Below are 15,137 nucleotides of genomic sequence, written 5' to 3'. Positions count from 1 at the left end.
GAGAGGGGGGGGGGTGCTGGGGGAGGAGCAAGGATGCATTTAATTGATTACCCACTTTGAAGCATGGGGGGGAGGGGTGGATGTGCCCCCCCCACACACACACGCCTCCGAGCCATCTGCCTTTAGGGGTCAACACCCCGTCACCATCCTCAAAGCCCCCCCCCCACTCCTCTGCCCCCTCTACAGGTCAGATACACCCCCCCCCCCCACACACACACACACACACACACACTCACACACACACACGCACACACACAGCACAGCACACCATTATGTGCACGTACACACAGTTCCAAACTGCTGTTTATAAACAAGAAAACACACAAATAAATAAATAAATAAATAAAAGGTTTGTTTCGTGCCAGCGATTTTAACTATTAATTTAAAAAAAGATCAATTATTAAAAATAGCAGATGCATAGCAGATAGCAGGTGCATAGATGCAAGCTACAGTATAGTACTATAGTACTACTATAGTACAGTATAGTAGTAGTACTAGTACTATACTACTAATATATTTAGTTATTTTATTACATTTCATATTTTATACACGTGCCAGAAATAACCGATCTACAAGCTCACAATGTCACAAAGGGGTGTTTTGGAGCTCACCCTCCCTCCACAATGTGTTGCATCGTCACAATGCGCAATTTGAGCTCAGGCTGCACCCAATAAGATGAAAATAAGAAGACATTTGTGGGGTGCAATAGTTGAATGGGTTTAATTGATTATGTATCTCTCTCTCTCTATATATATATATATATACACACACACACACACACACTATAGGCCTAGGCTATGCTAAATTGATTACATCAATTACAATTAATTCATCAAATCTGGGGAAGAAAATAATTATGTTCCAAAAATGTCAAAAATACAGAAAATAATTTGCCTAAAAATAGACCATCCACAAGCTCACAACACGTGAGCTTGTGGGTCGTATTTTTCGGTGAAGAGGCTTGGCGCAGAGCCGAACAAGAGCAGACTGAGCCAAACGTTGGTTAAGCCTTTAGGCCTATAGTGTTTAGAGTTTTAAATTAATTCAACATAGGAATATAACATTTAACGTGAAATGAAATGTATGAAAATGTCTAATCAGTAATACAATGTCATTAAATACAGTAGGGGGTCCGTCCCTGATTCAACTCTGTGTCTCAGCAAGGGGTCATTGACTGCTTGACCTGACAAACCTATGACCTGTTCCATGCGTCCTCTCTTTGCCTCCTCTTGCTTTCTTTGTCTTATGTTGCCCCCTTGTGGTCGGCATACACTATAGCAAGGATTCCAATAGATGTTTATGCCTCGTGTCACCTGCAGTGGCATGCAGGAGGTGGAAAGTAACTAGGCTACAGTACATATACCCACATAAGTTTGAGGTACATTTACTTTACTCAAGTATTTTATTTTCAATCTTCTTTTTCCCTTTGGCCTCACTCACACCTTTGCAACAGACTGATGTATGCTTGTTGTACTACAAAGGGTGTGATACATCTTGCCCAAATGCAGTGGCGTGCACAGATACACTGCCCTTTTGGCAATGTGCTCTTAAAAAAAAAAAAAAAAAAAATCTTAATTTGTAGTGTGGACCATGGTGACATTGATCAATTCTTGATAAAAACGCTTCTACTATATTATTTAGGCCCCCACGCTATGTTTCTATGTCAGTGGTTCTTCGATAAAAGAAAATAGCAGACCGCTATGAGCTTGTAGATCTGCTATTTTTCAATAGCTAAAGCATACCATAATGCTAACACCAAAATGGGCAACCAGCCGGTTCCACACGCTGCACAAGGTGCAACTTTTTACTTCACTACAATTACTTGACAGCATTACTAGTTACTTTGAAGTTTTTTAGATGATAAATTAGTGGATACTATAGATTAGGGACACTATAGAGTTCAAGTGGCTACATTAAATTGTGATTTTAGATTAGAGTTGAATTTGGTGACAGTGAATTAGAATATTGACATACACTACTATAGCTTTCAGTATATCTGATAGAATATAAGACAGCAAGTGTTCCCTAACATGTGCATTCAGCCATATTTCCAGAGCTAAACAACATAGTTTGAGATACAGTTACACACACATTTCTGGTACATTTAATTTATAGCACATGACTCAGGACAATTCAATGAAATGAAATAATTTATTATCCAACTACCAGGACAGGAGTTGGGGATGGGGGTTTGCAATTAATTAGCATTGGAACGGATACATTCCATGAGAATCTGATGTCTTGACATCGAAGAGTTTACCACTTAAACCCCTCTTAAGAGTAACTGGACATACGTTACAACTGTACTTTGGCCACTGATTCCGTCTGCTGTCTGCACTGAATCTTTGACAAAATAGCCGATCTACAAGCTCAAAACACAATGTGAGCTTGTAGATCTGCCGTTTCCTTTGGCCATTGCTTCCTCCACATTGTGGACGCTGGGGTTCAAGTTGTTTAATGTGTCAGTATCAAAGCCTTCAGTTCAGCAATAGTCACGATCAAAGATAAATCACTTGGCAAGTATTTTCTTTTGCAGATTCGTAACATTCTCCAAAACCAGTGCTTGTTAAACACCTATTGACCAAAACAGAGTTCTTGGCTGTTGCATGCTTAGCCCAACGACTAACAGTCCTTATAAGCGTTAATTCGAATATGGTTTCCAGTATTTTCAGGGAAGTAGGAACTACTTAGAACTTGCTCGAGATGTGGAGAATCACAGTAAACTGTACTGTGTATCTCACCAAGGCCTGTAGAAACCTTTCTAAAATATTAAATTAAATTTACGACAGAACAATATGCTTTGGAAAACTGTCATCAGTAATGATTGAGCTACTGTATTGTATGTATGCCACAAATTAGTATATACAGTTGGGTAATGAGCTAAACACACAGTCAGTCACCTTCCCGGGATATTGTGCCATTTCATAATATATCGTCGCCGTCAGGCAGAAACCTTGTATCTCCTAATTTATTTTTGTTTTTTCCATGAATAAATTCTTTAATGTATACTTTGTTGTCAGAGGTTGTCGCAAAAGTAGCAAAAATAGCTAATCTACAGACTACAAGATCACAATGTAGCACATTGTGAGATTGTAGATCGTGCAGATCTGAACATGAACAAAAAAAAACCTACTTGGATCCATTGGAAGTTTCAAACAATTCAAAAGATTAATTTTTCCAATTCTTGAAAATCGACAGCCACAATATATTGGATCTGACTTCAGGGTCAATGCAACCTTCCGGTGCAACAAAAAGGAGAATATACAAGACAGTCAATTCACAAACAAGTGCACACAATTTCAGTCAACTAAAATTTTGACATCCCCGCAAAGTCGTGAAATCACAAATTAAAGAGTTGATTTGAACGATGTCACAGAATCTGCAAATAAGGCCCAATGCCCATATAAGCCAAGTAAATAGTATTCCATTTACGGTCATATAATATTCCAAACGTGCAGTACCCTAAACTCATTTCGGACATGCCCACTTTCCCCCCGCTAATGATAACCTTCAGATGGTGAATTTACAGCTCACAATCAAAACAATGAGCTCATACAGTATACCACTGTGCTATGTGTGACTAAATAAAAGCAGTACCCTGCATCTTTACGATGCCAGTAAGGGTACAACAGCCCTCCAATAAGCAGGGAGTACATAAAGCAACACAACAAAAGTCAGTAGTTAGTGGATTGTACTGTGCAACAGGACATTTGACCATTGTGCCTTGTAAGGCCTGACTCACACGTGCAGCCACAACAGATTGATGTATAGCTGATGCATGAGACTTGTTGACTGATGCAAGCTCGCAATGCATTTCCAATGGAAGTCACATGGTTTGACACAACATTTTTGTTGTATGAGGCGGAGGGGGCCAGTCGAAACACAGCCGAAAGCCGTACAACAAAAATGTCGTGTCAAACCATGTGACTTCCATTGGAAATGCATTGGGAGCTTGCATCAGTAAACAAGTCTCATACATATAGCATGCATCAATGTTGTATGCTAGATCGAAAGGTGCGAGTCAGGCCTAGGGCCGCGGGCGAGAGACTGTGCTGAAGGAACAGGGGGGGAACAACGGGGTAATAGACATAAAGATGGGGTTAGCCGGTTCACGGTTTTTGTTCCCATAGGATCACCAAAGGGACCCACAGACTGGAATGCACTCCATTCTGGCATCATTCCACCTCCAAGTCTAGCAGATTGGCTTTTTTTTTTTTTTTATAAAAAAGTTGGTAAAATAAAGTTGTTGTTTTGCATACATACATCTCTATTTTTCTGTCTATACCAAACGCATTATAACGATAGAGCTGCCATTTGTGGCTAATAGGTGTTCTCAAATGTTTTTCAAATTCATTAGAATTATGTTGCACTTTTTGACAACGTATGGGTCAAAACATATGTGGTGTAGGACTCTTCACAAATTGGGATTAACACCGTACCCAAAAAAACGGTATCGGTCAGGCTCTTTCCAACTCATAGGCTAAATAAGATTAGGAAAAAGGAAAGAAAAGATTAGGAGAAAGGGGGAAAAAAGCTGTTCCGTACCACAACAGGAACCATAAACAAGTCTGTGTGTCACCTGCACACTGCACACGTCCCTTAACTCACAGCGTCTCCAGGGGTGGAGCTTACAGGTCTGTAACGCATTGAGGATTTTACAGTGTAGTTAAGTTCAGTGATTCTCAACCCATTTAATTTCCAGGATTTTCCCCAATTGATTTTACTTTACCATTTTTGAGTGGTGCAACCACTCCTATAACCAGCAATGTCCGTGTTCACCCGCCTATGTGTATCTGAGCACCAGTATATGACTATTAGTACCAGTAGGGGCGCTGTGCCAGAAACAGAGAGAGAGAGAGAGAGAGAGAGATAGTGCTGCTCTGTTGCCTGCTAATGAGAGAGAGAGAGGAGGAGGGGAGGGGGGAGATGGGAGTTGCACCACTCAGTTCACACTGGTGTGATTTCTTATTCTACACTGTGAAATCCTAAAGTGTTCATGTAACTCTGAGAGTTGTACAAAGTGTACAGTTTGAGTATAAAATGCTTCCCAAAAGGCGGGGACGAACCCGGGTGGGCCCTGGCAGACCCTGACGTTTAATAAGAACCGAGAGAGCCTTTAATTAACGACGACGTGATCAGAGCTCGTCGTGGCGCATGGGCTCCTGGCTGGGCTGGATGAAGACGCCCTCCATGGCGCGCCACCAGTTGTGCTGGTTGGCGGAGGGCATGGCGTGCACCTCGCGCTGCCCGCGGATGGGGTGGCCATACTGCTCGCCCGTCACGCTCAGGAACACGTCGGTGCCGGGGTGCTTGAAGCGCACCGTGTCGTCGCGCTCCCAGTGCGTCCCGTCGCACTGCACCGTCCACACGTCCAGGTCATCGCCCTCGCCGTTCTCCCCGAAGGCGCTCACCTCCTGCCACCACCAGAGGGGAGCAAAGAGCAGGGATGTCACAGCCATGACATTTGTTTGTGTCTTGAATGAATAATCACAATTAATGATTTAACTATAGCAAGTAAAAACATGATGCTCTTTTGGTACAAATGGTTGACAGTTTAAAAAAAAAGGTTAAACAAATGGGAGCAATCGTGGAAAAATCGATAAATTAAGAATAAAATACACCTACGAGTTGAGGCACACTGGCCTTCCTCAGGGTGACTGGGCTAAGCCTAAAGATTTAACTACCGTACATAGCATCCCTAGTCAGGGGGAAACATCTACAGAGAACAGCAGACCAAAAAGCGCAACATGCTCACCACAACGCATCATGTTGCGACGCAAAAGCTTGTAGATCGGCTTGTTTTCAGCTAAGAGATTTGGTGTGGAGAAAAGAAATTGACCAAGTACAGAGCCAACTCGGATCAACTCAGCTGCACGTCTCTTCACCAGTACCAAAAGGTATGACCACATCAGCCTGTTCCGTTTTAGAATGTATTTGAAACTTTTACTATTTGTTTTTAAATCTCTGAATGGGCTGCTCTTCCACATCTTGCTGATCCCATACACCGCCACACTCAAGTTTAGAGCTCAGCTGACCAGCTGCTATTGCTCATCCTGAGATCTAGGGTGACAGGCTGATGGATATGTTTGGGATCCGGAACCAGACGAACCGAATCCAACATTGAAGAATGGGTTCCACTTCCATCACATTAGGAACAGTTTCTGGAACCGGTTTATCACACCGTCAGAGCTGGTATGTGGACGTCTGCTAGACAATTACAATACCCGTGGTTGTCAAACTTTCAAGGACCAGCATAACTCTAACAAAATGGAACCCTTACGGGACTATTTGTACACTCTGAGTTACAGAGATTCATAATTGACCCAGTGTCCCTGATCTCACTTTGAGAAGCACTACAATACTGTGTATGCAATACTAACTACATGTTTGATTGACTTTGTGTTCGTCAAAAAATATAGATTATTTTAAAGGAATCGAAACCTGGTGAATCGTAATCGAATTGAATTGTGAGGGCATCTCTAGTGGAATAGCCTACCCCTCTATATTAGAGGGGTAGGGGCCCAGTCCATAGAGGCGTTTTAAAACTCCACTCAAGACTCACTTTTTCTCTTAACGGCCAACATAGTTTCATAGGGTGCATACGTTTGTTAGACATTAACAGTCCGACAGGCATTAGTCCGACAACACCGTCGCTCCCGGCCCAGGCCGTAGCGTAACGGTCTGGGCACCGGACTGGTGATCCAGTCGCGGTGTGCCGCGGGTTCGACTCCCGAACCCGACACGGCCTTTACCGCATGTCATCCCCCCCATCTCTCTCCCGTTTCCTGTCAGCCTACTATCTGTCCCTTAAAAAATCAATAAAAGGCGTAAGCCGCAAAAAAATATCTTAAAAAAAAAAAAAAAAAAACACCGTCGCTCCCGACATGCACAGCCGGTTACAAATAACCTGTGGCAGGTTAAAACTAAAGCTGTGAGGACAGTGACTTTGGGTTGGGTTTCGGACTCTCATGACTGTAGGACTGTTAGTACGTCGGACCAAACAGACAATTCGTCCGTCCCACGGGGAGTTCTGAATTTCCAAAAAGATTGACGCGCAGAGCTTATGCACAACCACCGGGTTCCATTGATTATAGTGGCAGTGTACCATTGGCAGAGCCAATTCCGTCCCCAGTGTAGCTCGGGCTTTGGCCTTCAATCTTAGTTGACGCAGGCCTCTTGGTGCGCGCCGTTGCCTTAACCTTCAGCTTTGTATTTTATTTGTGTAATGTTCAGTTATTCCTGATTTCAGTGGAAGAACAAACAAAAATCAGCCTAGAGGTTTCATTGCCTTTAACCCATTTTGGGTGGGAACCCCTTTTGGTGTAATGCTTTAGCTATTGAAAAATAGCAGATCTATACAAGCTTGTAGGTCTGCTATTTTTGAAAAATCAAAGGACGACATAGAAACACAGCTTTTTCAGAAAACCGTCAGGATGTAGAAGACTTTTTTTTAAAAAATCTGATCTCAGGTTAAAATGGGTTAAAGTAAGAGAGACTTCTTCCAGAATCGCTTCTCTCACCTGGTTGTTGGAGAGCGGCGAGCTGAAGTGGTGCGTGTGGAGGTTGCGTCCCGTCTTCATGTGCGTGATGCGGATGGCCTGGCCACACTCGATGGCCACCCCGCGTTGGCACGGCCCGCTGGGCTGCCCCCGTATACGCCAGTAACTGTTGGCGTCATCGGCGTTCTCCACGCCCGTCACCGACTGCTGTCCGCTGCCTTAAGGACAGACACAAAGACACACACACAAAAGGCGTGTTATTATAGGGCATTTTATGGTTTGCACAATAGAACCCTCAGAAAGCCTTGCCGGCCCCAGTGGGCCCACCTAACATGGCAGCCGCTTCCCCTGCCGTGTCAAGTGGTTAGATGGGTAGGGCTGTGTGCATTTTCAGGGCATGTTCATTTTGAACGATCAATCAATTGATCGATTGCATTCCACCGGCCCTGGATCAATGGAGTTAACATAGTATACTATACTAATATTAATGTTAAATTAGCATTATTTTGGGGTCTGCTTAGCTTCGGAGACCACAGGCGTTTAGGGTCTGCTTGCAATAATACCCTTGCGGCCCACAGGTCAAGAGCCAATGGTGTTAAGTGACATTGGCTACGTTTACATGGACAGTTAAATCCCCTTTTCATTCAGAATAAAAGTTAAATCCTATTAAAAGTTCTCATGTAAACACCTACAAAAACTTAAATCGGAATGAAAATGGTCAATCTGATTTAAACTTTGATCTGATGTAACTGACCGGTTTATTCCATTTTAAAATCCTATTGAAACAATTGTGGACTCATGTAAACACTCATTCGGATTGAAGTTCATTCTGGTCTTTCTGTGCATGCTTGTTTCCATGTAATTGGTATGGCTATATTATGCTCTTGTTTTGCGATGAATTATATTAAGAAATTATATTAGAAACCTCTCATAGGCTACAGGATACATCAAATATAAAGTAATACGGCATAAAAGTGTTTTTCTATTATTATTATTTTGTTTTACTGAAATGTAGTGTAGTAAAAGTAAAACAATTGGAAAGTAAAGTAGAAATACCTCAAAATTGTACTTTAGTACTAAAGTAAATGTACTTTCCACCACTGGACGTAAACATATCCACCCGCCCCCTATCGAATCAGAAGCCTTCCCAGCCCCAAACCTGATGTGGAATGAAATAATGGGATTTAAAAGTATTGTCCATGTAAACACTCATTCGGAATGACCTTTCCCATGTAAACACGCATCAAAAAACATTACTTCTGAATTAATTCATTCTGAAGTTTTCATTCTGAATGAAAAAGCCCTCATGTAACCGCAGCCATTGTATTTCACTTGTATAGGGTATATGAGCTCTCTCTCTCTTGATTGGATGGAATTGGTATTGTTGCATGTGACCTGAACACGTATTTCCTGTTTACTGAAGAGCTGGAGAGACATGGGAAATCACAGTTACTGAAATAAATAAATTAATAAAAACAACAGTTAAAAACACTCTATACTGTGTTTAAAAGACTTCATTTGTAACTCTGGGTGTGCAAATGTAGTTATTAAGTTAATTCCTGAAATGTGCCACTTCCCCCCTCCCATGTCATTCAATAACCCACGTACATCTAATAAGACAAAAAGCCTGGAGCCATGAGCAACCGAGATTCTTTTGACAAAATGTCAGCCGATATGCTGCTCAGTGCTCACACACAAAAGGGCCAAGTCTTATACTCTGATGTTACAAACAAGCTGTAAGCTAAGAGCAGTGCAGTGGTCCTCAAAGTGAGGTCCCCACAGGGGTCCTTGGATGGGTTCCAGGGGGTCCCCAGCGAAATGAGGAACCACTTTAACCTCATTTTATACTATGAAAACAGCCGATCTGCATGCTTGTGTCGCATCGTGATCTGTGAATGTTTAATCACCCACATCTTTTATGGGGGTCCCTAATGGCATAACATCTTTATGATGTTTCATATCCACCATTGTCATGTCGTGAGCAACTTCCTCTCAACAAACTCCATGGAGGCATGATTCTTCTAACTATTCTTTGTCTATTTCTCAGGAATAGAACTGTGATGGAAGACTTTGAAATTGAAAACATAGAAGTTAATTGCGGCTACAAGGCACCTGCTATATCACTCACACACACACACACACACACACACACACACACACACACACTTTCTCCAGTAGGCTACAGTAACCTGAGCAGCCGAGAAGGTGTCTGGTATGGTACAGTATAATGTATAATTGTATATAGGGCGGCCTACTGCCAGATCAAAGCCAGTGGAAGCAAGCGGTGTATAACTGATAAAGCATTTAAAAAGAGTGATTTAGGCTGCACACTTACGGCATCAGAGCTATGTACCTGTCCTGAGCTAGGCTGCATTTAGTTGTAACTCGCAACCAAAGAAACATAGCCGAGACTACTGCGACGCGTTGTGAACAGCTTGTAGTCAGAACGACTATTTTTGAAATTATGATACAAATCGCATAACATAGTTATGAAGTTTGTTATGAACATTACATGATGTATAATGTACCTGATCCATACTTGACGTCGTGAGAATGGAGCCTCACGTTGTGTCTAGTGTTGAGCAGCTTGACCAGAGAACCGCACGTCACGTAGTTCAAATCCGAGTTTGCGCAACAGCACTGTATCGAGCACAACAGAAGAACCGATAATATCGACCTGATCAAAGCGAGGATCGATCCCATCCTGATCAAATCATAATCATCAATAACGCTACCGTGAGTGTGAGTGTGTGTGAGGATGAGAGGAGACGCTTTCAAACCTAACAGCTGACGTCGACCAATCACAGCTTGACATGTCCCAGGCGGAAGTGAAAAGCAACACTTGCTGCTCTGTCATTGGCTCGGAAGACGTTCGACGTCATGCATTTACCTACAGGAAACGCATAGATCATAGCAGTTTATATAACTAGATCATAGAGTTATGAATCTTGTTGATGATATATTATATATTATGATGATCATAGTCCTATAGAATAGATCATAGCCTAATCTATGGGATAATATATGGGATTGATGGATGGAGGATGGATGAATTGAACAATGTGGACCCTGTTGTAAACAAGTGTAATGCTTAATTGGGTCGTCCACTCACAGTTGACAGTCTTTGTATTGAGTTTGTGCTTAAAATGTACTGTAGATTCTACAAACTGTTAATAAATATTTCAATCAATCAATCAATCAATGGTAGCCTAAAAAGATTTAGAGTTAGACAGACACACATTTTCAATATGTCAGAATCGATAATGTAGACTCTACATTATCAAGTCTGACATATTGAAAATGCAGACCACGTCCGCCTAAGATCCAATGTCTAACATAAAATGCAACATTTTGCTGATATACAGCTAAGAATACAAATAGTCTGTCACTATGGTTACATCACATGCAAAAGCATGTTAATTCTTAACAGCGATTAATCGATTAACGATTCATCCCTAATTGCAAGCATTTGTTTTGCAAAGTACTACAGTAGGCCCATATATCTAAATTATGACTCTAGATGTAAATTCAATCATTTGGCAGTTTCCCAGGCCAGAACAACCTAAAAACAAATATTCCATGATATGCATTGATTAATTCTTGTAGCTATACCCCCGGCCATGCATTTATTTCACATGCATGCAGTTATAGGCTACACGTCATATTCATAGATAACTGATATCCTAGCTCTAGGATAAAACAGTAAACCCCTTGTCTGTGGAGGGCAGCATTGCACATGTCAGTGTACCGCCTGCCTGGCGTAAAACCGGAAACCAAAAACAAAACAGAAACAGAAGAAGAAAACTGTCATGGCGGCCCTTTCGACGTTGTTGTTAGTTAACTAGACGGTATTCTCTCTTTAATACTACAAATAATAATACATTTGTAATAGTAATAATACAAGTATCGCCTAAAGAGAAAAGTGGTTTTATTTGAAGTCCTTAAATGAACATGTTTTAATTTGAGGTTTAGTTAATTAGTTGATCATGAGGACTGTGTTGATGGTCGCCGAGAAGCCATCCTTGGCTCAGTCCATCGCCAAGATCCTCTCCAAAGGTTAGTAAGACTTCAATATAACAAAATAGCAGATCTACTGTGAGCTTGTAGATCTGCTATTTTCAACAGATGAGTCAATGTACGTGGAATTTACATAGGAATTTGGGTTCCCCCCCCCCCCCCCCCAAGTGTCTCGCAAAACACTAGCCCTCCAAGCAGAACCCAAATGCTACTGAAGTTTCTGACATTTGTTCGACCCAGTGCATTGGGTCCTGTTCCTCGTCGTCCATGCCACCTGATTAAAACATTTACTGGCTCGTGTTTACATGTTAAAACGCCTCCCCGCGGCATGTGACGCCATTATTTTCCTTGAGTTATTCTGAATTCGGTAACTTTAAGTAGCTATACATCCCGGTGCGAATATCTCCTGTGGCGCGGAAGCCGTTAAGTATTTTTAATATATGTTTGCCCGATTTGGAAGCTTGGATTCTTCTTGTTTATTGACACCTCATTGTACCGCCTATCTGGCTAGCTAGTGGCGCTATAGCTATGACACAGCAGATCAGAGGCAGGGACGTAGCCTCACAAGCCAACCGCACACCGGGAGGCGGTACAATAAACGGTAAACAAACAAGAAGAAATAAAGCGACCAAATCGGTCAAACAAAGATTAAAAATACTTAACGGCTTCCGCGCCACAGGAGATATTCGCACCGGGATGTATAGCTACTTAAAGTTACCGAATTCAGAATAACTCAAGGAAAATAATGGCGTCACATGCCGCGGGGAGGCGTTTTAGAGAGAATCTCCACATCCGCATTTAGGAATTTCCATACGAAAATACACTAGCGAGCAGGGACCCAACGTAAAACTAAACAAAATATCAAAAAAGTTTTACGTAGGGTCCCGAAAGGGGCTAGCAAAACACTAGCCCTGGAACATGACTGCCATGATGATTATCATGACAGTCATGCAGAAACTTTGTCCTGTTTTTTTGCGCTCGCTGCATTTACAAGATTTCCGTATATATAAACATTCAGATTTCAAATATAAAGTACTCACAAAGTGTCCCACGGGTGTTAGTTAGTAGCAGCGCCAGCGATTAGAATTGCTGCGTCCCGCGTTGTTTAATAAAAAGCATTTTTGTCCGAGCTCCCCGGCTACTTTTTTCAAACGGGGTTCGTTTGGGAAATCCACAGTTGCACACCGGGAGCGCACTCGCCTATTAGTCTGTATTGGCAGGGCGGTCAGCGTACCTATATCGAACACACCGAGTGCCACCCTCCTCCCGACCGATAGGGGCGCGTAGTTGAAAGCCAATGGCAAAATAACACCTCGGATAAAAATACTTTTTATTAAACAACGCGGGATGCAGAAATTCTAATCGCTGGAGCTGCAACTAACTAACACCCTAGCCGCAATTTGCAACTCTTTTTTTACAATGGGTTGAATCTAGAGTTGCAACAAGCTCCATCCACTTCCTATTCATGATTTTCGGTTTCTGATCTGCTGGTCTTAAATGACGTTAAACTCACCAACATTGCAGCTGTAGTCCAAGCTTGAATTATCCTCTTTCAATCTGCCGAGCTTGTTTTTCATAAAAAATCCCCCGTAGAGATGTTATGAGTTACTTTCTGTCCAAAATATTCCAAGAGTTCACAATCCGAGCCGCCATATTGTATTTTTGCAACGTGCCGTAAAACAAGTTGTGAGGGGGAGCGCTTGTTTAATAGAAGGCTGTGCGTGATGGGGCGTCACACTGCGTCTGCCTCTTCTTTGGGTGTCTTACCTGCAGGTAAGATTCTATTAAACAAGCGCTCCCCCTCACATCTTGTTTTACGGCACGTTGCAAAAATACAATATGGCGGCTCGGATTGTGAACTCTTGGAATATTTTGGACAGAAAGTAACTCATAACATGTCTACGGGGGATTTTTTATGAAAAACAAGCTCGGCAGATTGAAAGAGGATAATTCAAGCTTGGACTACAGCTGCAATGTTGGTGAGTTTAACGTAATTTAAGACCAGCAGATCAGAAACCGAAAATCATGAATAGGAAGTGGATGGAGCTTATTGCAACTCTAGATTCAACACATTGTAAAAAAATCTAGAGTTGCAAATTGCGGCTACTAACACCCGTGGGACAAATTGTGAGTACTTTATATTTGAAATCTGAATGTTTATATATACGGAAATCTTGTAAATGCAGCGAGCGCAAAAAACAGGGTGAAGTTTCTTCATGACTCTCGTATGAATACGAGAGTCATGAACCATGGCTAGCAAAACACTAGCCCTGGTTCTTGACTCTCGTATTCATAAGAGAGTCAAGGCGTAACTGCACCCCACCCTGTTTTTTGCGCTCGCTACATTTACAAAGAATCCGTATATATAAACATTCGGATTACAAATATAAAGTACTCACAATTTGTCCCACGGGTGTTAGTTAGTTGCTGCTCCAGCGATTAGAATTGCTGCATCCCGTGTTGTTTAATAAAAAGCATTTTTATCCGAGCTGTTATTTTGCCATTGGCTTTCAACTACGCGCCCCTATCGGTCGGGAGGAGGGTGGCACTCGGTGTGTTCGATATAGGTACGCTGACCACCCTGCCAATAGCCCAATACAGACTAATAGGCGAGTGCGCTCCCGGTGTGCAACTGTGGATTTCCCAAACGAACCCCGTTTGAAAAAAGTAGCCGGGGCGCTCGGATAAAAATGCTTTTTATTAAACAACGCGGGATGCAGCAATTCTAATCGCTGGAGCTGCAACTAACTAACACCCGTGGGATAAAAAGTGAGTACTTTATATTTGTAATCCGAATGTTTATATATAGGCCTACGGATTCTTTGTAAATGTAGCGAGTGCAAAAAACAGGGTGCAGTTACGTCATGACTGACATGATAATAATCATGGCAGTCATGTATCAGGGCTAGCAAAACACCACAGTTTTCGAAACTTATTTTCATAGAATATTATTTATGTCACCAGAAACATGCATGGACAATATATTATATAATAATTATGAAACAAAAAGCATTTCCAAATCTTCTACTAATGTGTCAGTCTTTCAGGGAGGGCTCATTGTCAAGAAAGTGTCACAAAACAAACATTTTACAGGTGCAGAAAGTGATATATATATATATTATTAAGTATTAACTATTTATTTTGGTAGTAATCATTGCTAGAGTGTTGGCTTCAGTCTAGCAGCAATATCCCTGTTACTAAACTGGAAATATCACTTGCACACCCTTTAACAAAAGCACACACCAGTGACAATTTAATGTGAAATGTCTTTATTTGCTTAATCTAATTAGTTAAGTTTTGGCAAACAAATAATGGCTGACCTGTTTAAAGTGATGCTGTTCTTTTATCCACACCCATTCCACAACCATGCATTTAGAGCTGAACAATTAATTAAAAAAAATCTTAACAAAACAAAAAACGACCAATAGAAATAGCCATATGAACTACTGCAATTTCCAATCCAAATCACAGAGGCTGCAGGTATTTTAGTGTTTTTAAGTCGGTGGTTCTCAACCTGTGGGTCAGCTCATGATTTTGGGGTAGTCCCCAGATGACAGTGAAGTGACAATTTTAAATGGTTGAGAACCGTAATATTTTAGCCGGGGAGCCACAGGCCCAACA

General features: G+C 41.8%; 2 protein-coding genes across 2 annotated transcripts in view; one reads left to right on the top strand and one right to left on the bottom strand.

The window, feature by feature from the left end:
- Positions 1-4,626: 4,626 nt before the first annotated feature.
- Positions 4,627-10,272, bottom strand: sdf2l1 (stromal cell-derived factor 2-like 1). Its single transcript, XM_083784676.1, has 3 exons — positions 10,028-10,272; positions 7,521-7,717; positions 4,627-5,414 (listed from the first exon to the last, which is right to left on the bottom strand). Exons 1-3 carry the CDS (start codon positions 10,200-10,202, stop codon positions 5,136-5,138), a joined length of 651 nt encoding a protein of 216 aa, XP_083640802.1. The 5' UTR covers positions 10,203-10,272; the 3' UTR covers positions 4,627-5,135.
- A 1,036-nt stretch (positions 10,273-11,308) lies between these two features.
- The window catches only part of top3b (DNA topoisomerase III beta), a 38,864-nt gene continuing 35,035 nt past the window's right edge, over positions 11,309-15,137 (top strand). The window contains exon 1 of the mRNA XM_083783769.1: positions 11,309-11,555. Within this exon, the coding sequence (XP_083639895.1) occupies positions 11,486-11,555 (70 nt within the window). The 5' untranslated portion in view covers positions 11,309-11,485. The remainder of the gene's footprint in view (positions 11,556-15,137) is intronic.

This window comes from Protomyctophum parallelum, assembly GCF_964188405.1.
Source record: "Protomyctophum parallelum genome assembly, chromosome: 15".
Lineage (NCBI taxonomy): Eukaryota > Metazoa > Chordata > Actinopteri > Myctophiformes > Myctophidae > Protomyctophum > Protomyctophum parallelum.
This window is presented reverse-complemented; position numbering and strand designations above follow the sequence as displayed.